A 23,328-nucleotide genomic window follows, 5' to 3' on the forward strand; every position below is an offset into this window, starting at 1 on the left:
TAAAGGTGAAGGCCAAACAGACTTTGTCCCAGCGCAAAATCATTGCGTCGGTGTTTTGGGATAGGCATGGTATTTTGTTGGTCGACTTCATGCAGCGAGGAACCACTATCAATGCAGAAGCATACTGCCAAACCCTGTGAAAGCTACGCAGAGCGATTCAAAACAAACGACATGGCATGCTGACAAAGGGCATTGTTTTTCTCCATGACAATGCAAGACCTCACACTGCAGGTCAGACCCGCGATTTGTTGGACAGTTTTGGCTGGGAAGTTTTAAATCACCCACCCTACAGTCCTGATCTTGCGCCGAGCGATTACCATCTGTTCCTCCACCTCAAACAACACCTCAATGGCAACCGTTACAATGATGACGACGATGCGAAAACGGCAGTGAACTCTTGGTTATCGGAGCAGGCGGCAAGTTTTTATGAAGAGGGTATTTTGAAATTGGTTGAGAGGTATGATAAGAGTTTGTAGAGTAAAGTATGTACTTTCTGAAAATACATTTACTTTTTTGAAATAACCTTTCGTTGTGTACTTATGTTCAAACGGCCTTAAAACACGCCTTGTATATTAGGCCTATATAAATCTGCACACTTTAACTGAGACTACAAAAATCACACCAGTTGTTTAAATTCTTCGGCTACATTTGTTAACAGCCTAATTATAACTGAAGATTTGAGTTAAGTTTGAGGCTTATGCTATTTTTCATACTTCTGCCCTTTTAAAGCTATGTTCATCATAACATTAACTTATTTTTCATCTATTTTTAAAACCGCTAATAAAAAGTATACATGAAACATTTACTACAAACAAACAAAAGTAAATTTAGAATTATATACCTACCTAGCGAAAAAAGAAATTCAAAAACAAAACTGGAAAATGAAAGTAAAGTCACTGCTTTATGCTTGAAGGAGCCTTCGCATCTCCTTTTCGCTTTTTTCACACATTTTGTCAATAATAAGATTGTTGTCTATTTTGGTCAGAATGTCTCTTAGTTCATCAATAACAATGATTCCAGATGTTCATCTGTAAGTCTTGAACGGAGTCTTGTTTTTATGTAACGCCACTAGCGCCTCTAACGGCAAGAGTGGGAGGGAGAGACGTAAAAATGATCCAAAATGACCGAGATTAGAGTCAAATCAATATATTTCGAAGTCGCTGAGATCATTAATGGTACCATCAAAACCTAAAACAGAAAGGGCAAGGCCGTAGCGAGTAAAGACGGGATCTGGGAGCGGAGCAGTGGGGTGGAAGGGTTGATATATAAAAATCATCCAAAATGACCGATATTAGAGTCAAATCTATAAATTTCACGGTCCCTAAAATCATCATGATGACATTCCCAAACCCAAAAACAGAAAGAGTGAGGCCGCAGGCCGAGCAAATACTGGGATTAGGGGCGGAGCGTGGAGTTGGTAAGGGTGATATGTGAAAATCGTCCAAAATGACCGATATTAGAGTCAAATCTATATATTTAGGGGTAAATCTAATATCATTAATAGCATTCCCACACCGAAAACAGAAAGAATGAGGCCGCAGGCCGAGCAAATACCGGGGTCTGGAATGGAGCCCGAGCTGGCAAAAATAATTATGTAGCTTTTCTTTTCTAAATGTGTTCAGAGAGGAAACTGTGCGCCTTCCCGAGGATAAAACGGGTTTTAGCCCCTCCCGAGGAGGGCGCAAAGGCGCTGATGTGAGGAGGGCGCAGCGGCCATTGGGCCGGTACTTGATTATGGCCAGTCCACCCCTGCTTTGACCCACTTTCGTTGGCGCACAAAACGTGAAAATATGCGCAGAAACGGTACAAACATGCACTAAATAATGCCAAAAAGGAGACCTCGAAATTCGATACTGGTGGGAGAGTGGATCATTTTTCTTCCCACATTGAATGCCCATTTTGACCCACTACCATTGATTCACAAAACGTGGAAATAGGTTTACAAAACGGTAGAAAACACGCACAAGATGATGTGAAGGAAACGACCTTGAAATCGTTCCTGACGGAACAGCATTAACTTGTTCCGTCATATTTGTAGGATAACATTGACCCATTTCCGGTGACGCAGAAAACGAGGAAATAGATGCATAAAACGACACAAAAAATTTCCATGTAATTAAGCTAAATTTCCATTTAAGTTTGTAAGCTTAATTATATGGAAAATTTTACACATTTTTCCTTTACGTTGGTCTACTTTACGTTGATTTTGGACTTTTAAATTTTATTCAGTTTTCCACTGAAAAGTATCTATAATTCAACAAGGAAATAATTATTAATTATAATAATTATCTATATAATTGAATTCATTGTAATTTGTACCATAACAAACACTTTACCATTTCGTACTAGCTGTTATGCCCGTTCTTCGCATGGATCAGATAAAATATCAATGTAAACGAACTGAACAACGGGAGAACAATTAAGAAACATTTCTAAAATTGGATATATTTTGTGTGAATATATATCCAACAACATACATGTGTTTTCATTGGGAAGGCCGATGGGGGCTGAATTTGAACGTATACACTATCGGGGGTGTCACAATACGTCTGAACAACCCCAATAAATATGGATTCGACACAAATTCTACTACTTTTACATGTCCCGGTGAACCACCCCTCAGACCCCCTTGGTTCATATTGTGAAAAAATCTCCTCTGGCCCCCACCAACCCCCAACCAATACCGCGAAAACTATGAATGTGACACTAACATCTGCCATTTTCTACTACTTTTTACATATGCCGGTAAAAGTCCCTATAATCCTCTGGTTCCAATTCTAAAAAAAAACAATGCCTCTGGCCCACAGCCGATGGAGGCTGTATTTGGAAGTCAACGCCTGTGGAAGTATCACCATTCATCTCAGCGACAGCGAAAACTATGGATTTGACACTAATATCGGTCACTTTCCATTATTTTTACATGTCTCGCAATTCCCCACCCCCGGTGACTCCCGGCCCGCATACAATGGTGTCTAAATTTGAAAATCATCGCTAATGAAAGTATCACCATTGATCTCAGCCACGCGAAAACTACGGATTTGACATCGGTCATTATGGATTATTTTTACATGTCTCGTGATCCCCTTTATAATGCTCCCCTTTCTTAGCTGATGGGGGCTAAATATGAAAGTAAACGCGGTCTTGAGTTTCACCATTGAGCTCAGCTATCCCGGAAACTATGGATTTGACATTATTTTTACATGTCTCGGAATTCTCCCCTCTGGTGACCCAAGGCCCGCATACAACGGTGGATGAATTTGAAAGTAATCGCTAATGGTAGTGTCGCCATTGATATCAGCAACCGCGAAAACTATGGATTTGACACTAATATCGGTCATTTTGGTTTACTTTTACGTTTCGGTATCCCCCCCCCCCCGTTGACCCACGGCCCGCAGCCGAACACGGTGAATTTGGAAGTTAATGCGATCGGAATTTCACCATGGATCTCAGCGACCGCAAAAACTATGAAATCGACACTGATATCGTTCTACTTTTACATGTCCCGGTAAACGCCCCCCTGAGACCCCCTGGTTCCAATTTTGTTGAAAACGCTTTGCCTTGGTGTGGGACCTGGACCAAGGTATCTTTGACCAAAATTTGGTAACTTTCGGTCGACTTTTCTGGTCCCCAGGCCGGTCCCGGTAAACGTTCCCTGGAGACCCCCTAGTAAGGAATTAAAAAAAAACACTTCGTTTTGGTCTGGGGCCTAGACCAAGCTACCCGTGACCAAATTTTGAAAAGTTTCGGTCCACTCGTCTCGTCCACAGGTCGCACAAAGATAGACAGACAGACACACGAACAAACTCTATTTTATTTATATTAGAAAGGTCAGATCCGCCCTTATTGGAATACAGCGGTGCTTGAGCGATTGATCGTAGAAATTCAAACTCCGATGAGTGATAATTTTATAGGCTTGTTTTATTACAAGTTTAAACTCTTTAGTCAGTAGAGAAGAGGGCGTGAATCATGGGTCAGAGGTGATGACAATGGGTTTTGGTGGGTCTGTGGGTCACAGTAGGTAAGAGTGGTTTATGGTGGGTGGTGGGTCAGAGTGGGTCACGGTGGGTCGTGGGTCACGACGGGTGGTGAGTCAATTGGTCGTGGCTAAAGTTTTCATTGCCCCACGCCCTCTCTGAACTACAGTGTTGAAAATTAATCAGTGAAAATCAATTGCAATTGATCAATCAATTGAAAGTAATTGCTGTGGAAATCAATTGCAATTGAATCAATTGCCAATTAATTTCAATTGCAATTGAATTACAGAATTCAATTGCAATTACTTTGCACTGCAATTACTTTCAATCAATAGATCAATTGCAATTGATTCTCCTTTTTCAATGGCCAACTGCAATTAACAATTAACCATTACTTATTTCAATTGTTAATTGCAATTAACAATTAAATTTACAGATTAATTGTTAATTCAATTGAAATTTGCCCAACACTGCCAAAATAAATATTTTCAAAATTTTAGGAAAGTTTTAATAATATATTTTTTAAAATATTGTTGTTATTTAATAATGTAAAAATAAATATTTTTAAACTTTAATTTACCCTGAGGTTTGCTTTTATTTTTTTAAATAATTTTATTTAAATTGTTAGTTATTACTAATAAGCATTATTATTTAATTGTAGGTAATTTTTGACTATTTTGCTTTTGCTTTCAACAATTTTTTAATTACAAATACTGTCCTTTAGAAGTTTTAAAAATAATGTTATGCACGTATTCAACAGTTAAAATATTACAAAAAACTTTGTTCCATTTTTACCTACTAAACTGCCATTATTTTTATAAATAAAAATGATAATTTGTTTATTTGTTTAGTTTATAGTCTCATTACACTATAAATGAGCTCACACTTCACTTCAGCGGCGCGATTCTAAGGCTAAATTACACGATACAGGTTGAAGCTTAAAAAAAAAAAAAAAAAAAAAAAAAAAAAAAAAAAAAGCTACCTCTGGACTTGAAGTCTACAGATTTTTGGATGGTTATATTCTGTAAAGAAATGAGTACTACTTGCACAGTCTTTTTAAATAAAAAGAAAATTCAGAAAAGAAAAGAAAAAGAATGAGCAGGAATACTTTTGTAGCAGGTGTAAACGTAAACAACACATAGCGACTCACAAGGCAGGGTACCCCGGTGTAACACGCCAATTGTGATAAGATTGCATATACATAGAGAACATTGAAAAAGAAGCGACAGGTATTTTTTTTATTTTTTTTTATATCGGCCAACAAGCACACTGAAAGGGTCAAATAGGGGCATAAAAATGGGGCCAAATATAATTATGTGGAATATAGCGAGAATGAGAAGAGATATCGGAAAAGGTTAAATGTACGAAATACTACCTATAGTCGACGCAAGACAATGAGGTAGAACACGCCCATGCAAAGAAAGCAGAACATCTTGAAATGAACCTATTACGTGTACAACATTGTCACAACGTGTTACGGAAATGAGCGGAAATGGTAAGGAGCAGGAAGAAAGAAGAAACGAAAACAGAAAATACGTGTTTTTACTTTGGGTGCATATGTCGGCCATATGCAAAAGAGACGCAGATTAATCTTAATACACGAAGATGGGAGAACACGTAGGAGATGCAAACGCCGTTCGTATAGACAGCCAGCGAGACAGTAGTGCGCAGTGGGTTGCATATTCGTGTATTTAACCTTTTCCGATATCTCTTCTCGTTCTCGCTTTACAGTATTTCACATAATCTCATTTTGACCCCATTTTTATGCTCCTATTTAACCCTTTCAATGGGCTTGTTGGCCGATAAAAAAAAAGTATCGCTTCTTTTTCGATGTTTTCTATGTCTGAGCAATCTGATCGCAATCAGCGTGTTACACCAGGGTACCCTTCCTTATCAGTGGAAACCAAGCCCGTAGCCAACCCAAAAATGTAGGGGGGGGCGGTGGAAGTTACGGGGGGCCGATCCAACCATATTATTAGGTCATTTGCAAGTCTACCGTGAAAATTTTAGGGTGGCCAGTAAAAATTTAGGTGGCACGGCCGCCTGGCCCGTATCCGTGGATACGGCCGTGGTAGGAACTGATTGCTATAGTGCCATTAAACATAAATAGCATCTCCAGTAAACAATAGCGCACCAACACATTAATTTGTAAATTCGTTCTGAAATCTATGCTGAAAATCAAACTGATTCTCGATGACCCGAGTTTGAATGTCAACCTGTACCAGTCTGTGTACAAGTATAAGTCACTGACTGATATATAATGAAAAAACGAATTCCAATGAATGGATGTTTTTCTCAAACATGTTTATATGGATTTCATGTAAATCAATATTCAGTAACAACCTTAAACGGACTATGGTGTTAAGTGATTTCTTCGAAACAAATGCATGAGTGATGATTTATCAGTGATGATTTCAAAGTTGCTCAGGGAGAACCACTCCTTTTCCTGGAGTTGCGTTCATGCTCAAATCGAGTTCCTAGCTGACTAATGTTTTTGTCAGGTTTAACTCTATATATTTCAAGGTTTAAAATGCCAATACTTCGTCTGTTTTGAGTATTATGGACAAGTGACGGTAGTTGTATTTTTGAGTTGGCAGCCCTATATTGCATGTAGATTGCCAGTATATTCACAGGACTGTTTTCCACCCCCATGTATTGAAATCTGCTCCCCCGGGGACATTTCAAATCACTACTGGTAATTTATTTTTCAGGATAATTTTTTTCAACACTTGAGTCAGGTGATTGTACTAGTATCATCAGGTGATGTTTCATAAATATTCGCACTTTATTAACAACCTTATAATATGGAATAAGTCATTTGTCTTGAAAGGACATAAGGTGTAATTGAATCGCTGATCTATTTTTAAGAACAATTTCATCAATGGCTCAGACAATTTTGTTCGTATTTCCTAAGTCAATATTTCATTAAAAATCCTACAGCAACAATATTAAGGAATAAGTTAAGTCTCTTGAGACAATCTATAAGAAATAGTTTACTCTCACACGTTAGAGATTTTTTTTTTTTCGAACAGCCTTCTCAGCGACTCAATCTATTTTGTTCATACTTCGTAAATATGTATCTCATTAACAGCCTTAGCATGTTACTTTCCTTGGTAAAAGGTAGAAAGAGTTGTAAATAAGTGGGTGAGTTTTTTTTTCTTCTTTTACTAGAGCAGTAATGAGCAAACTAAATGCATTCCCGTTAAAGATTATAAACCGCGCGCGACATATTTCCTAATCTGACATGAAAACAATATGGTTGTTACTTCAAATGTTTCGTATTAGAAATAGACTGACAAATGAGCATTTACCTTCACTTTTGAGAATAAGTACTCATTGAACTTGCGAGAAACTTAATTAACATCATGGCTTAATATTACAAGAATTTTATAAAATGTATCGTTGCTGTTTTTAATAAATTACATTAGCCCTCGTAATTTCTTTCTGCTTGTTAATCTGTTCTTTGGCCCTCTTCTAAAAATATTTCCCCATCACTTTTTTAGAGTAACAATAGTAGTGAAAAGTCGTGTGGTCGTGGAAAAAATAAAAATCTACTGAAACTTCGAAACATAATGTACACCTTTGATGACCTGTTCATGCCTAAATAATAGTTTTTGGATTGCGACTGCCTGCTTGTTTGCAATACAGAAGGCCTAGAAACCACACCATTCAATGCATGTACATAAAATTTAAAACAGTTTTAATAGGATTTTTCAGAGGAGGAGTTGGAAATTTCCTTGTCCATCAACATTCAAGGGCAGTCATATATAACTATCGCGTTAACAACCCTATAATATATATATCTATTAAAATGCTACAATACCAATTAAAAACGCCTGAGCTCCAACCTATAACTTTGGCTTTCAAATCTTTCATTTACGGTTATGTGTGATTTCACGTTTAACAAAGACAAACACTTTGTGTGTGTACTTTAAATAAATTATTTAAATACATCTTTTTCATAAAGTTAGTTTTAAAATTTTGCTCAAAGCCTTTGTATTTTAATAAGCCTTCTCTAAAATCAATGCTAATGAACTATGTTGCCATCTTTGGAGTTCTTTTAGACTATATGTTTGTGAACGTTTATATGTTTGTGGCCACTCCTTTCGACAATGAGATCTCGGAAACTAGAGGCACTAGAAAAATGACGTTTTCACTGATCGATTGCAAATTTCATGTAGATTGTCCAGTTGTAATTGAATACTTAAAAAAACATGGCCATTATTTCCTTATTACATTTTTACGGGCACACTGGAAGTGTTGAAATTAAAAAAAAAAAAAAACTAAATCACCATATTCTACGCATTATAATTCTAACACTACATAATTGTATATTGGGGTTGTATATGTCTCAGGCGTTTGTTTCATGGCCAAATAATAATGGAAAAGGAAAGATAACCATTTCTCCAGTCTAAGATGAATCTTTATTTTTGGAGTGTTTTGCCCAATGAACACCATATACAACTGACATTATAATTAATTGTGTATGTAATGTATTTGCTTATTACATACCGTACTGCATGCAAGAAGAAAGAATACACTTATCATACATGAATTAGAAACTTCAACCGGAAGTAGGCTCAAATCTTGCAAACGGTCCGAGATATTGAAAAAAATAATCGAAAAAATCTCCCTTTTATAGTATCTTTTGCTGATTTTTATCACGACATCGTTAGCTTTTGTCTGTAAAGGGACATGTACAGATGTTGTGAGGAATTATAAGGAGATTCATGCTCATATGAGAATGATGCGCTGTATAGACGGCGCAGGTTCAGCCAGTCTTCATATTAAAATGCTAGGTTTATGTTTGTCTCCAATCCTTTCAACAATGAGATCTTGAAAACCATAAGTGCTAGAAACGTACCGTTTTCACTGGTCGATTGTAAATTCTGCGTAGATTGTCCACTTCTGATTGAATACTTAAGAAAAAAACATGGCCATTATTTCATTATTTTCTTATTACATTTTTAAGGGTACACTGGAAGTGTTGATTTTTTTTTTTTTAAGTAAAGCAACATATCCTACGAGTTATACATTACAGCACCACGTAATTAAATGTAAAAGTACTATACCTCTCAGGTGTTTCTTTCATTCTCAAATGATAGTGAAAAACGAAAGAGATCGATTTCTTCAGTTTAACATGATTTTTTTGTTTGGATTGTTTTGCTCAATGAACACCAAATATCACTGACATTATAATTATGTGTGTGTAATGTATTTGCTTATTACATACTGCATGCAAGAAGGAAGAAAACACTGATCATACATGAATTAGAAACTCCAACCGGAAGTAGGCTCAAATCTTGCAAACGGTGCGAAATATTGAAAAGAAATCAAAAATTCTCTCCTTTATGGTACCCCTTTGCCAGTTTTTATCAAGTCGTCTTTTACTTGTGTCTGTAAAGGGACATATACTGAAGTTGCGAGTAATGACAATTAGATTCGTACTGAGATGTGAATGATGCACTGTGTAGAGAGCACAGGTTCAGCTAGTCTATATATTAAAATACTACGTTTATGTGTTTGTCTCGGAAGAAGAGTTTGTTTGTCTGCAATCCTTTCGACAATGATATCTTGAAAACCGTAAGTGCTAGAAACGCCCTGTTTTCGTTGGTCGATTCCAAATTTTGTGTAGATTGTCCACTTTTAATTGAATATTTTTTTAAAGTGTGGCTGCTACTTCTTTATTACATTTTTAGGGGTACTGGAGGCGTTGAAAGAGTAAATTATCGTATCCTATAAGTTATACGTTCCAACACAACATATTTGTATACATTGGTTGTATATCTCTCAGGCGTTGTTTCATGGCCAAATGATAATGAAAAAATGAAGGAGAACCATTTCTTCAGTATAAGATGAATCTGTATTGTTTGGAGTGTTTTGCCCAATGAATATCATATATCATTGACATTAGGTCTACAATTAATTGTGTATGTAATGTATTTGCTTATTACATATTGCATGCAAGAAGAAAGAAAACGCTGATCATAGATGAATTAGGAACTCCAGCAACAAGTAGGCTCAAATCTTGCAAACGGTGCGAAAAATTGAAAGAATAATCGAAAAAAAAATCTCCCCTTTATTGTATCCCTTGTCGATATTTATCAAGATGAGTTTCACTTGTGTCTATAAAGGAACATGTACAAATGTTGTGAGGAATGGCAAGGAGATTCGTGCTCAAATGTGAATGTTGCGGTGTGTAGAGAGCGGAAGTTCAGCTAGTAGCATAATTAATTTGCGTCACAAAATTTCAGAGACGGTAGTAGTTTATTATGTACGTTATATGTGAATAAATGCAGGGTTCCTAGATGCCCCGCGTCCCGGGGAGCTTCGATACGGGACGGCAAAAGTTCCGTATTTTGCCAAATGGCAATCCTCTGTATATTTTAAGACCAATGGCTCTAAATCACAAGCTTCCAATTGATCAACTATCGGCTGTTGTTGAACAGTTGTAACTTGAAGACAAGGTGTCGTTAGGCGATTTACATGATGCATTTTCTTCAGTAAAAGACTGTTTTATATCTTGGTGGCGGAAAAGGACGTAAGTGTGGGCAGTAACTGACAAATGCTATTTCAGAAAAGCTCTGAGTTGCCAAATTTATTTAAGGTCGTCTCCTTTTTCCTAAGTATCCCACTGTCAAATTCATTTGTGGAAAAAGTTGTCGTCCCCTATATGAATTTGAAATAAACTGACACAAGAAATAGGTGTTCTGCCCAGTTTTTGAAACCTAAACTTGTAATTGTAATCAACTCTTCGACTTTAAGCTACGTTGAGTTTTTCGACAGCCTAAAGAAAAATCCAAACTTGAAAAAGATCATAAGATTATACGTTCAGTCAAGTGTGGAATAACGCTTTTTTGAAGAAAGTTTAAGTAACCTAAATTTAATGTTATTTTTTCTTATAATAACTCTTTGTATTAGTTCATACTTTTGTATTTCTTTCAGTCTAAAATGATTACTCTTTTCATTTGATGCCTGGCTTATATTTTTCACCACTAGACCATGTTTATCAAAACCCTTCCCGTAATACTTATTAAAACTCGTCAACCCGTCCCTTATTTTGACTAATTTTATTTTGCAACCCTGATAAATGGTTCAATATTAACCCTTTCTTTCTGAATGACCCAGAAATTGTATTCTATGTGTAGGGTAAGCATTTTTTTTTTTTTTTATTTCGAAGTTTTCCTAAAGCTCCTATTTTAAGATTTGTTCATATTTCATTAATAAATGTACATCTACCAGGCCCACAACCAACTACAGAGGTTTGGGGGGCATGAATATGTTAGGAGGGGGGCGAGTCATCAAAAATTCTCTTACAAATATCTAAATTGTTTTTTTTAATTGATAATAGAATTTTGTATTAAGTTCTGGAAGGGCCACGAAAAGTTTAGGAGGCAGGCCCCCTAGGCTCCCTCTTGTTGCGGGCCTGCATCATGCCATGATTAAATTTAACAAATGGAAGTGAAAACATTGAGTGCGGAGGTCATACCTTTCATTTATTAAATAAATTGCTGTGAAACCATTTTATACTGGAAAGAAAAGATAACAACGAAATTAGGGAAGAAAATCGGGCATTCGCGTGGTGACACTGGAGAAAACCCTAGAGAATCATTGGCTGGGATGGCCCAAAGAATTCGAACCAAAGTTCGAATATGAAATGAGAATGGTAAGGGTAACCCACTCATCTAGAGCAATGGTTCTTAACAAATGTGTTGCGACACACTTGTATGTCACGCAATCCCCTATAGTGTATCGCGAAATTTTAGAATTTAAAAATCATGAAGAATTTAATAATAATTAGTTAAAATCGAGTCAGACTGTACCAGTCACCTCCAGCGGTAGCAATAACGCTCAGTGCTATATACAGTCATTATAAAAACTAATAGGTTTCACTATTATAATAGATAATAATAATAATAATAATAATAATAATAATAGACAAGTGTGTCGCGATGTCCTGACGTCCAGTAGTGTGTCGTTAGTCAGGAAGGTTGAGAACCACTGATCTAGAGAATGGTGACTTTTTAGTCATGTTAAATTGCTTCAGGAAGTCCATGCCGTTATATCCCAAAAATGAGAATTTTTTTTTCCTCTTGCGCATGAAGCTCAGAGCCATCAATACGGTTCATGGACAGACAATAACACCAACTCGTCTGCCTTGAATTGTTTCCAGTCCAATCATATATTCAGCTACATAACTCGACTGGCATCGAGAGAATTCAAAATAACAACCGAAGCTAGGAAGTTACTCTGTTGGAACTTGGGAGATCGGGAAACAGGAGATAGGGGAGGAAATGCATTGAAGGATTGAATATGCTGTCGGTCAAGGGCGTACAAAGGGATCAGGTCCTGGGAGTGGACGTACGCAAGAATTTATTTTGGGGGTCCAAATTCAACATGATAAATTTTATTAAAATTTGTAAAATTACCCCTAAAACTAGAAAGTTGGAATATCGGGGAAGGGGGTCCGGATCTCAGGACCCATCCTCTTCTTACGTCCCTGGTTCTGGAGGTCTGAACCCCCCCGAAATCTCGAGTTTTCTGTAAATTTAGTTGAATTTTATTGGCGATTTTACAAATTTTTTATATTTAACCTCATATTAAATTTGAATTCTCCCATAACCTTGGAAACTCTCCTGAAATAAATTCCTGAGTACGGTACACGTCACGTCACGTCATAGCTTAAGTGCTAGAAACTTGCATTAAACTCCAATTTAGTTATTACCACAAGATGACAACTTAAAACGTATTTTCTTTAGTAGTACATTCGTAAATCTTTCAATTTTTGGTATAGAAGCTTCTAAGGTGTGGCTTTGAGAATTACGAATGATATGCTTGTGTCACTGCCATTTTACCATTATTTTTTTTTCATATACTATAAATACATAAATATGAAATTAAAAATGTTCCAGCAGAATACAAATTAAGTTATCATTTGGAACGAACGGCACATTTTTTTAGAGCCATAAAATTAGTTTTCTGGATTCTCTCGTATACTACGCATGAGAATTTACCCTCAAACATCTTTTGTTCAGCACGATATGTTCAATGTATTGATACATGTCTTATTTTTGAATAATGTTATATGTGACAAAAATTGAAGTTTAAGACAACCATAATTTTGGGGTTCAACTTGTTAATCACACTGTCTTGTGTTCCTATTGTTATAATGGAAAGTTTAATGAAAGTAGGCCTATATTTCATTTTACTAGTTTAATCGTAATAGGTGGCATGGCTGTCTTTACAACATTAATTTTTAAGTTTACAAAAAAAATCGGCTTTCTCGAAAGCTACGCATGAGAATTCATTCACGTATATCACTTTGTTCAGCCTGATGAGATCTATCGATTGGTATAGGCCTCATCTTTGGATATTTATCCTCGTTAAACTCTAAAATAATCTACAATTTATTTAACAATACTTTTTTCTTTCTTTCTTAGAACTTCCCTGAAGTTTTTGTGCCCCGATGGCAACAGGAGAAGTAACAGGTCTCCGACATGAGTGTGGAGTTTTTGGGTGCGTGGCATCAGGAGAATGGCCTACACAAATCGATGTTGCCCAAGTTATATGTCTTGGACTAGTGGCTCTGCAGCACAGGTAATTTACTATCTATATGTATCACCATAACCACAAACCAATCTATCTATCTATCTATGTTATTATATATATATATATATATATATATATATATATATATATATATATATATATATATATATATAATATACTATTTTATTAGTATACTATGCAAATGGCAGCCAGGCAGATACCAGCTTTCTTTCTTCCCTCAGAAATATCGGTAGTATCACAGCCGATTTGATTAGTACAGTTTACTATAATAAATTCCTATGTCCCTTTAACGAGCAATAACCTAATTCGAAGAACAACTAAGTCAAATATTATCTCTTGAGGAAAATGTTCTAAGACATCTTCAAAAGTAAGTAATAAATTCTTCAGCAGTGATAATGTTTTAAGTGACAATCGATACTTTTTTTTTTTTTTTATGAAAATGCTCGAGGACTTAAAAGTAAACTAAATTCATTTGACAAAAGTGTACTAAACAATAACTTTGAAGTAATTGCGATTACTGAAACTTGGCTGACGCCACGCTGATAATGAACTATTCGACGACAGATATATAGTTATTAGGTCAGATAGAAATTTAACTTCCACTGGTAAGAAAACAGGCAATGGTGTTTGTAACGGATGAACGATACACATATAATCTTTAAATAGCCCCACTACCCACAGTCCTGCGAGAACGGACGTCACCCCACTTCCCCCTTTAGAATATAAGAATTTTAAAAGGAGAGAGAAAGGAGAATTCCACTCCCCCACGGCTGAGAATAATGACGACGTGAAGAGTGAGGTTCAATACTGGAAAAGGCTTATACTGTATGCAAAAATATTACTATTAAGATAATCAGGAATATGTCTATAACCACTTGAAAATGTAAAAAGTTTTCTAACAAAATGGAAAATTTTATTATAACAAATCCGAAACGTGTTATATAAATAGTAATATAGAAAACATTCAACAATTTTAACAAGTAATAATATCATTAATAGAAATCGCCGTTAGCAAGTAACATTTTTCCCAAAAGGATTTTTTTTTTCCAAGTAACAAAATTTCTGAAGTAAATACTATAACCAATCGTAAATCCAAAATATAGAATTTAGAAACCTATATAACAATATCATTAAAATGTATGGAACTCGAAGTTACTGCAAAGTGGCTTTCTTTGGAATGAAAATGTGGGAGGAAAAGATTCCTTAAATATGGGTCAAAATACATGAGTTACGAGCATCAGCTCATCTGTAACTCTATAGATTCCTCTTAATTTTTTTTCTTTCCTTTTCAAAGCGGACCAAAGACATAAATCATTCATTTGAAGTCTCCACTAGCCTTAATATTTTCCGTAATTTCAATATATTAAACTTCCTGACTGGCGACTTTTCTTTAGTTTTATCAAGGAAAAACAAGAATCAACATGTTTTAACTCAAGGCTTAATTCTGCCTACACAAAACCAGTAACATGAACTATTCAATTAACTATTTTACTTTCTTACTTTTCCTTTCGCAATGTTTTAGAAATAAGTGCTTCCAAAATATATTGAATAATAATAATGTCTTCTAAATAATAACCATAGTCAGGAATTGTTATAGATTTCAAAAGAAATTAACTAAACTATACGATTATACGGAAAGAATATTAATTTTAACGACCCATTTTCATTCAGAGGACCTATCACTCTTACCTCATTTTATACACTGCAAAGCGCTTCAGGCTTAAAGCCAGAACCTCGGCTGCAACGTGACGTCATCCCGATCGACGACTCGCGCAAATCCAACCGAAGGTTAAGCAGTGCTTCCAACTCCAAGAGAAAGAACCAACTTAACAGTAAACTGGAGTTTCATCTCACAAAAGTTTTCCTTTACAACGTTTCATTTTATTATGAAACTTGGGTGGGTTACATAATATCCGAGGGTCGGTCAAAAAAAAATTCCTAACCATAACAAATCCCAAGTTGAATAATAAAATAATTTCAATACATTACCAAATCTTCCATAAATATTCAAATGCTAACGCCTTCTTTACAAACTTCTACAGTAAATTTTCCAATTCCTTACATAACATACACAAAGGATGATGATGAGGTATTTACAAAATGAAAAGGGTTGACCTCTCACTTTCTCGGACGAGGCATTCCTGCAGGAATAAAAAAAAATATACAAAACACAAAATTTGTTCGAACAAACATCCTAAAATATATAAATAAGTACAATATTAATAATTTACTTAACCTCAATTCTCATATCAAATCATCTTTTCTGTGTTACCTTATGGGTTAGGTTGATTAACTTGTCTTGGTGGAAAATATTTCTTACAAAAACGAACATGGCGTTTTATATGAACATATGGTCTTTCAATATTTTCTAGCCAAACTGTATTTGGTGTAGGTTTAGAAATAAGGCGATATGGGCCTTCCCACTGAGGGGCGATTTTTGGATTGAAATGTTTCTCTGCTGAAATTTTCATGAACCTTTTAACCAATACTAAATCATCAATATTTAAATTAACAGGACTATGTTTTTGACTATATACCTTCGCACTATGTTTCCAAGCGCGTTCAATGTTATTATTTATATTGACTAATTTTTGCTCTTTATCCTGGTCATCGTCTAAAAGATCTATATCCATCAACCATTTAACATCTAATGGATGGTAAAATTTCCGTCCCATATAAAGTTCACATGGACTAGTCCCAGTAGTTTCATTCATACTTATGTTAATAGTAAAAGCAATTTTAGATAGTAATTGGGCCCAATTCTGTTGAGACTTATCAACATAAATACGAATTAAATTTTTAACCGATCTCACCGTGCGTTCGGCTCTGTTCGATTGTGGGTTATATGGGGAGAATTTTACACTCTGTATACCATAACTATACAAGAATTTCAAGAAGTAATCACTCACGAAATAAGAAGCGCCATCACTTAGGACTTTACCAGGAAAGCCGTATCGAAGAAATAATTCCTGTAACTTATTACAGATGATTTTTGAGGTTAGTCGTCTTAAAGGTTCTAAAAAGACAAAACGACTATAAGCGTCAGTGACAATTAAAATATATTCAAATCCAGAACTACTAGGCAATTTCCCTGCAATATCAATAAACCAAGTATAATTTGGGTGCATTACCTTTTTTGTAAAATATTGACCCATAGGTTTTCGATTAGAATCTTTACAGGTTTGGCACAAATGACAAGATTGTATAAAATTCTTAATGTCAGGATATAAAGTAGGCCAGGTATATTTTTCAGCAACCTTAGCAATGGTTTTTCGATATCCCATATGCCCACCATGAATTATTGGACAATGAGAATACTCAATGATCGACTGAATTAAAGAATTAGGTATTACAATTCTAAATCCATTATTCCCTTTACCTTTAGTCTTTTTTAACAAGATCTTATTTCTTAATACATACGGAGGAACTTCTTCCTTTTGCTCTAACCTATTGATAATCTCTCTTAATTCAGGATCCTTCCTCTGGTGATCTGTAAGAGGCACATTAAACACAGGATTTTGCCAAAAATTAATGAAAGACAAATTTACTGTTTTATTATGATCTTTTACGACTTCCATTGTATTTTCATCTTTTGTATAGAATTCTAGATGGTTTCCAACCCTTGAAAGGAAATCGGCTATACTATTTATTTTTGATCTTACATGGACTATACGAAATTTAAACCTCGAGATTTTCTCTAACATGGTTCCATATCTCCTTTGTCTTTTATGGTTATTAAGTAACCAAGTTAAACTCTTACTATCAGTATATACTACAAAGGGATTTGCCAAATAATACTCGAATTTTTCCAAAGATAAAGAAAGAGCCTTAAGTTCTAACTCGTATATATTTTTACTCCAGTCAGATTGTGGAATTGCCCGACTAAACATAGATACAGGTCTAAGATTCCCTTCCGAATCATATTGGCTGAGAACCCCAGAAAAATGACGCAAAGAGCTATCACAATGTATTACGAAGTTGGAATTCATATCTGGGACTTTTAAAATAACCTGACTACAAAAGGCATCCTTTAATTTTTGTAGGGCTTCATCATGAACTTTAGTCCATTTAAAAGGCTTTTTTACAGATCTTAATTCTTGAAGGGGAGCAATTAACTCTGAATACCCATAAATAAATTTAGAATAGAACGAGAAAAATGAACATATTCTGTTCACTCCTTTTCTATTCTTTGGTTTTGGTATCTCCTGGATAGCTTTAATTCTCTCAGGGTCTATTGACATGTTGCCATTTTCAAAACGAAACCCTAAATATTTAATACTAGTTTGAAATAGACAGGACTTCTTTTCTGAAATAGTAATTCCCCAATTTCTTAGTCGAGATAATACCTCCTCTAATAGAGCTTTATGACTCTCAATATCTTTGCTAAATAAAATTATGTCATCAAAATATATCTCTAAATTCTTACCAATTAACCCTTCAAAGACTTTTGACATCAAATTACTTAAAACAAAAGGTGATAATACTAATCCCATTGGTACCGATTTATATCGATAGATTTTGTTTTTTGTCACAAAAGCAGTAATATTTCTACTCTCTTCAGACAGAGGAATTTGATGAAAACAAGATTTACAATCAAGTTTTGAAAAGATATTGTTGTCCGAAATACTAGATATTACATTCTCCATGTTAGGAGAAGGATAGCTGTTTACCATCACCTTTTTGTTCACCTCTCCGTATGAAATTACAAGCCGCCTGCTTCCGTCTGAATTTGTTACTAGAAAGCAGGGTGACGTGTAGGGAGAATAATCTACTTCCTCTATAATATCGTCTTTTAAAAGCTGGGCAATAAAAGAATCTAATTCCTTTTGCTTATGCGTTGGAAGCTGATAAGGTTGCAATCGAATGGGAGTTTTATCGGCAAGTTCAATTTTGTAAGTGAAATTTTTTACTCTACCAATTTTGTTTCCAATAACATCAGAATATGAAGTTAACAAGTTATTAACATATTCCTGTAAATTAGAATCACATAGTAATAATTGATCAGGAACCGTATAATTACCTTGAGATTCCTCCGGTTTAGTCTCCGGTGGATGCAATATGGACTGATCAAAAACGAATTCCACTCCTGGGTCAAACGTGGTATTAACTCCGTTGTCTCTGGTTACTGATGTCGATGGAGTCAAACTCTGATTGAAATTACCAAAAGATCTAGGCTGAGGTGTAGCTTTCGGACAACCAAGGTCGCATAGCGGCTGCTTTCCACTCACCCCATTCCTAGAAGTATATGCAGAAGCGAGAGAAGTCTGGGCACACAAAAGTTCATCAGCTCGGATCATAGGAACCACTAACTTCCGAGCTTTTATTTTATATAAATTACCAGCAATGTCTATTACGGAATTGTATTTTGTATGAAAGTCATTTCCAAGCAGAAGATCAAACTCATTAGAGTCCACGATGAAGAAAATTTCACTAAATTGGTGTCTTCCAATTTTAAAATATAGTCTTACTCTCATATCCACTGTTACTTGTACATTTCCTAAGCCAATCGTCTGAACGTTCACCTTTTCGGCTCTTATTTTACATTTTTTTCTAAGTTCATCATAAAGATGTCGAGCCAAATAAGAGTTCGTACTCCCAGTATCAATTAAGCACTTAAAACGCATGCCCGTAATGTAAACAGGAATCGCTAATAGTTTTTTCAATTTACTACCATTTTGTTTTAAGTCTAAGTTATTTTGAGTTAAGTACTGAGATTCTAAATTATGATTATGAGAAAATTCCGCCTTATCAAAATTTTTATAGTTAGATGGTAAAGAATACATAGCTGGAGAAACTAAAGTTTTATGTAAATTTATTGGTTCACGAGATTGCAACACTACTTGCTGTTTTGTGTTTTTCGCTCCGATAAAGGAAGATGATTTACGGGGTGGTACCAAGTCCCGTACGCTACTACCTTGATTACGTAATCGATAATAATCTTTCCTATATCTATGCAAAGCGTCATAGTGTTCTGCAGCTAAATACAATTGATTTAAATCGATAGGCATACCTCTTTCAGCTAGAAATTGATGGGCAGAAGGCGTTACCATATTAGTAATTAAACTACAAATGGTGGCTTCATCAAAGGACATATCAAGTACGTGAATAATCGATAATTTATTATCTACGAACTCATATAATGAATGATCCTCCCGCATGGGAACGTAGAAAAATAGTCGCATGAATTGTGTTCTACCAATAGTGGAAATAAATCGCACCACTAAATGTCTACAAACTGTTTGCCAAGGGGAAGCGTCCCCAATAAACGATTGTATAACTTCTTGCATTTCTCCTTTTGTACGAGAAAGACAAGCTACTAACACAAGATCTAAAGGCAAACCCTTACCTCTGACAATACTATCAAGTTTTAATAAAAACTGAAATGTAGACTCAGTATTGGTACCATCTATTATAGGTAGACTATTAATATCATGCAACAAAGATTTATAGATTCCTTCCGAAGCAAATTTCTCAAAATTTAAATTTAATGAAGCTGCCATATTAAATGGTCGATCTCTATATTTATTTTGAAAGCTCTGACTCCCTCCTGCTCTTAAATTAGGCGAGGAATTCGCAAACTGTGTACTGTGTCCCACATTACTTTGTGGATCCACGTTAAAATTTTGATTCTGAAATGGTCTACTTTGACCACCTAGTAAAGGTTCGTGAGGATTCACTTGAATATGGGCTGAAGGCCTTAAATGATCAAACATAGGATTACTAAATTCATAAGAATATCCAAGAAATTCATCCCCACTAGAACTTGAAGAATCCGAAAATCTATACTTTACATGCGTCTCCTTTGACTGTGCCATCCTTACAAGCACACCACAAAATATTAAGCACAAAGAAACCAAAAGAATAATTACTACTATTTTTACAACCTTATCAATAATTATCTGCTTATTACACAATGACCTACTAAACCATAAATTTTGTATCCGACCCCGGCAACACTGTATTAAGTATTTTACATTAACATTCATATACAACATTTATATTACTCAACAAGAAAGGCATAGTATAATGAAAATATGTTATTTAATTTAGAGGTTAATTTGACCAAAGAAATACACATAAATTTTAGAATATAAAGGGGAACACTTTTGCTGGACCTCCCCGAACCGGACCTCGAAGCCAGCATAAATTTGCCTTTCCAGGGCAGTGTATAAAATTTATTTTTTTATTTAAAAATTATATATGTAACGGATGAACGATACACATATAATCTTTAAATAGCCCCACTACCCACAGTCCTGCGAGAACGGACGTCACCCCACTTCCCCCTTTAGAATATAAGAATTTTAAAAGGAGAGAGAAAGGAGAATTCCACTCCCCCACGGCTGAGAATAATGACGACGTGAAGAGTGAGGTTCAATACTGGAAAAGGCTTATACTGTATGCAAAAATATTACTATTAAGATAATCAGGAATATGTCTATAACCACTTGAAAATGTAAAAAGTTTTCTAACAAAATGGAAAATTTTATTATAACAAATCCGAAACGTGTTATATAAATAGTAATATAGAAAACATTCAACAATTTTAACAAGTAATAATATCATTAATAGAAATCGCCGTTAGCAAGTAACATTTTTCCCAAAAGGATTTTTTTTTTTTTTCCAAGTAACAAAATTTCTGAAGTAAATACTATAACCAATCGTAAATCCAAAATATAGAATTTAGAAACCTATATAACAATATCATTAAAATGTATGGAACTCGAAGTTACTGCAAAGTGGCTTTCTTTGGAATGAAAATGTGGGAGGAAAAGATTCCTTAAATATGGGTCAAAATACATGAGTTACGAGCATCAGCTCATCTGTAACTCTATAGATTCCTCTTAATTTTTTTTCTTTCCTTTTCAAAGCGGACCAAAGACATAAATCATTCATTTGAAGTCTCCACTAGCCTTAATATTTTCCGTAATTTCAATATATTAAACTTCCTGACTGGCGACTTTTCTTTAGTTTTATCAAGGAAAAACAAGAATCAACATGTTTTAACTCAAGGCTTAATTCTGCCTACACAAAACCAGTAACATGAACTATTCAATTAACTATTTTACTTTCTTACTTTTCCTTTCGCAATGTTTTAGAAATAAGTGCTTCCAAAATATATTGAATAATAATAATGTCTTCTAAATAATAACCATAGTCAGGAATTGTTATAGATTTCAAAAGAAATTAACTAAACTATACGATTATACGGAAAGAATATTAATTTTAACGACCCATTTTCATTCAGAGGACCTATCACTCTTACCTCATTTTATACACTGCAAAGCGCTTCAGGCTTAAAGCCAGAACCTCGGCTGCAACGTGACGTCATCCCGATCGACGACTCGCGCAAATCCAACCGAAGGTTAAGCAGTGCTTCCAACTCCAAGAGAAAGAACCAACTTAACAGTAAACTGGAGTTTCATCTCACAAAAGTTTTCCTTTACAACGTTTCATTTTATTATGAAACTTGGGTGGGTTACATGTTCTATTAGCAATAAAGAAAGATTTCAAAGTTCAGTCACTTTCCCCACCAGATATAACCTTGGATTCTATTCGTGTAAAAATGTCTGTAAATAATGTCTCTTGTCTTTATCTTGGTCTTGTATATTTTCCGCCTGGGTCTAATAATAGTATGTATAAAAATTATATTGATTACTTACGTAGCTACTTGCAGCCGGAAAATAATATTCTCCTAATAGGCGATTGGAATCAACCACAAATAACAGGAATTGATTTTAATTTTCTTAATTCTACGATCACTTGTCGGGAATTATTTAATTTTATGAATTTATATAACCTAAAAACTCCAAATAATATTAGAAATGAACTTAGCAGAACGTTAGATCTAGTTCTTGCAAATATAAATGATATTGAAGTGACACGTGAATCCCAACCTTTAGTACCTGAAGATGCTGATCACCCTGCATTACTTATTGATTTTCGCTATAGTAAGGGAACCCGTATTAAAAGTGAACATAGTAAATCAGATTATAACTTTTACAAAGCTAATTTTGAGTAGTTATATAGGGAAGTGGCATCTGCTAACTGGGAAACGGTAGCTAATAGTTCTACGGCTGACGAGGCTGCTTTTTCTATAAAATAATGAATGATATTTTTGTCAAGTGTGTACCACGTAAGAAAATTAATGAGAAATATCCTGTTTGGTTCACGCCAGACATAATCAAATTGGTAAAGAACATCATCGAAGAAAATGGAGACAGGGAATCGGGGATATTACGTATCATTCAAATAAATTTAAAGAATTACGTTCAATATCTAAACAGGAAATTTCAAACGCTCATGAAAAATACGTAACCGATTGCGAATCAAAATTCTTGCAAATAATTTTTTTTTTCGACTTACGTTAAAAACAAAAGCCGTAATTCCGACAGTACAACTCTACGTCAATTAAACACCGAAATAGATATTGCTAATGCATTTATGCAACACTTTAAATTCTCATGTAATAAATCTGATTATGACCTTGGGTCTTTATTACACCATGGTAACTCTTATCTGTTTAATCAGTTTACATTCTCTCATGTTGAAGTCGAAAAAGTCGTAGATGCTATCAAGCGGTTTAGGCCTCGAACCTCCCCAGGACCTGACAAAATCCCACCGTATTTAATTAAGGGTTGGTGCCATTTACTTAAACATCCATTTACATAAACATTAAGTTATAGACCAACAACTTAATCTCCGCACCTGCTAAACTATTTGAAATTATTATTCAGACAAAAATATACTCCCATGTCTCTCCTATTATTTCGCAGTCAGCATG

At 35.0% G+C, this 23,328-nt stretch overlaps 2 protein-coding genes across 3 annotated transcripts in view; one reads left to right on the forward strand and one right to left on the reverse strand.

Annotated features, from left to right (window-relative positions):
- Nucleotides 1-23,328, forward strand: part of LOC145681070 (amidophosphoribosyltransferase-like) — a 172,264-nt gene that overhangs the window by 117,244 nt on the left and 31,692 nt on the right. For both annotated transcript variants that reach the window (XM_081752427.1, XM_081752426.1), the window contains exon 2: nucleotides 13,415-13,571. In XM_081752427.1, coding sequence (XP_081608553.1) covers nucleotides 13,441-13,571 — 131 coding nt within the window. In that variant the 5' untranslated portion in view covers nucleotides 13,415-13,440. The remainder of the gene's footprint in view (nucleotides 1-13,414; nucleotides 13,572-23,328) is intronic.
- On the reverse strand, nucleotides 14,312-22,023 carry LOC145681068 (uncharacterized). The gene is made up of 2 exons (XM_081752422.1): nucleotides 18,565-22,023; nucleotides 14,312-15,685 (listed from the first exon to the last, which is right to left on the reverse strand). The coding sequence occupies exons 1-2, from the start codon at nucleotides 20,537-20,539 to the stop codon at nucleotides 15,663-15,665; spliced, it is 1,998 nt and encodes a 665-aa protein (XP_081608548.1). The 5' UTR covers nucleotides 20,540-22,023; the 3' UTR covers nucleotides 14,312-15,662.

The sequence above is a fragment of the Thermobia domestica genome, chromosome 3 (assembly GCF_964235325.1).
Source record: "Thermobia domestica chromosome 3, izTheDome1.hap1.1, whole genome shotgun sequence".
Classification (NCBI taxonomy): Eukaryota; Metazoa; Arthropoda; class Insecta; order Zygentoma; family Lepismatidae; genus Thermobia; species Thermobia domestica.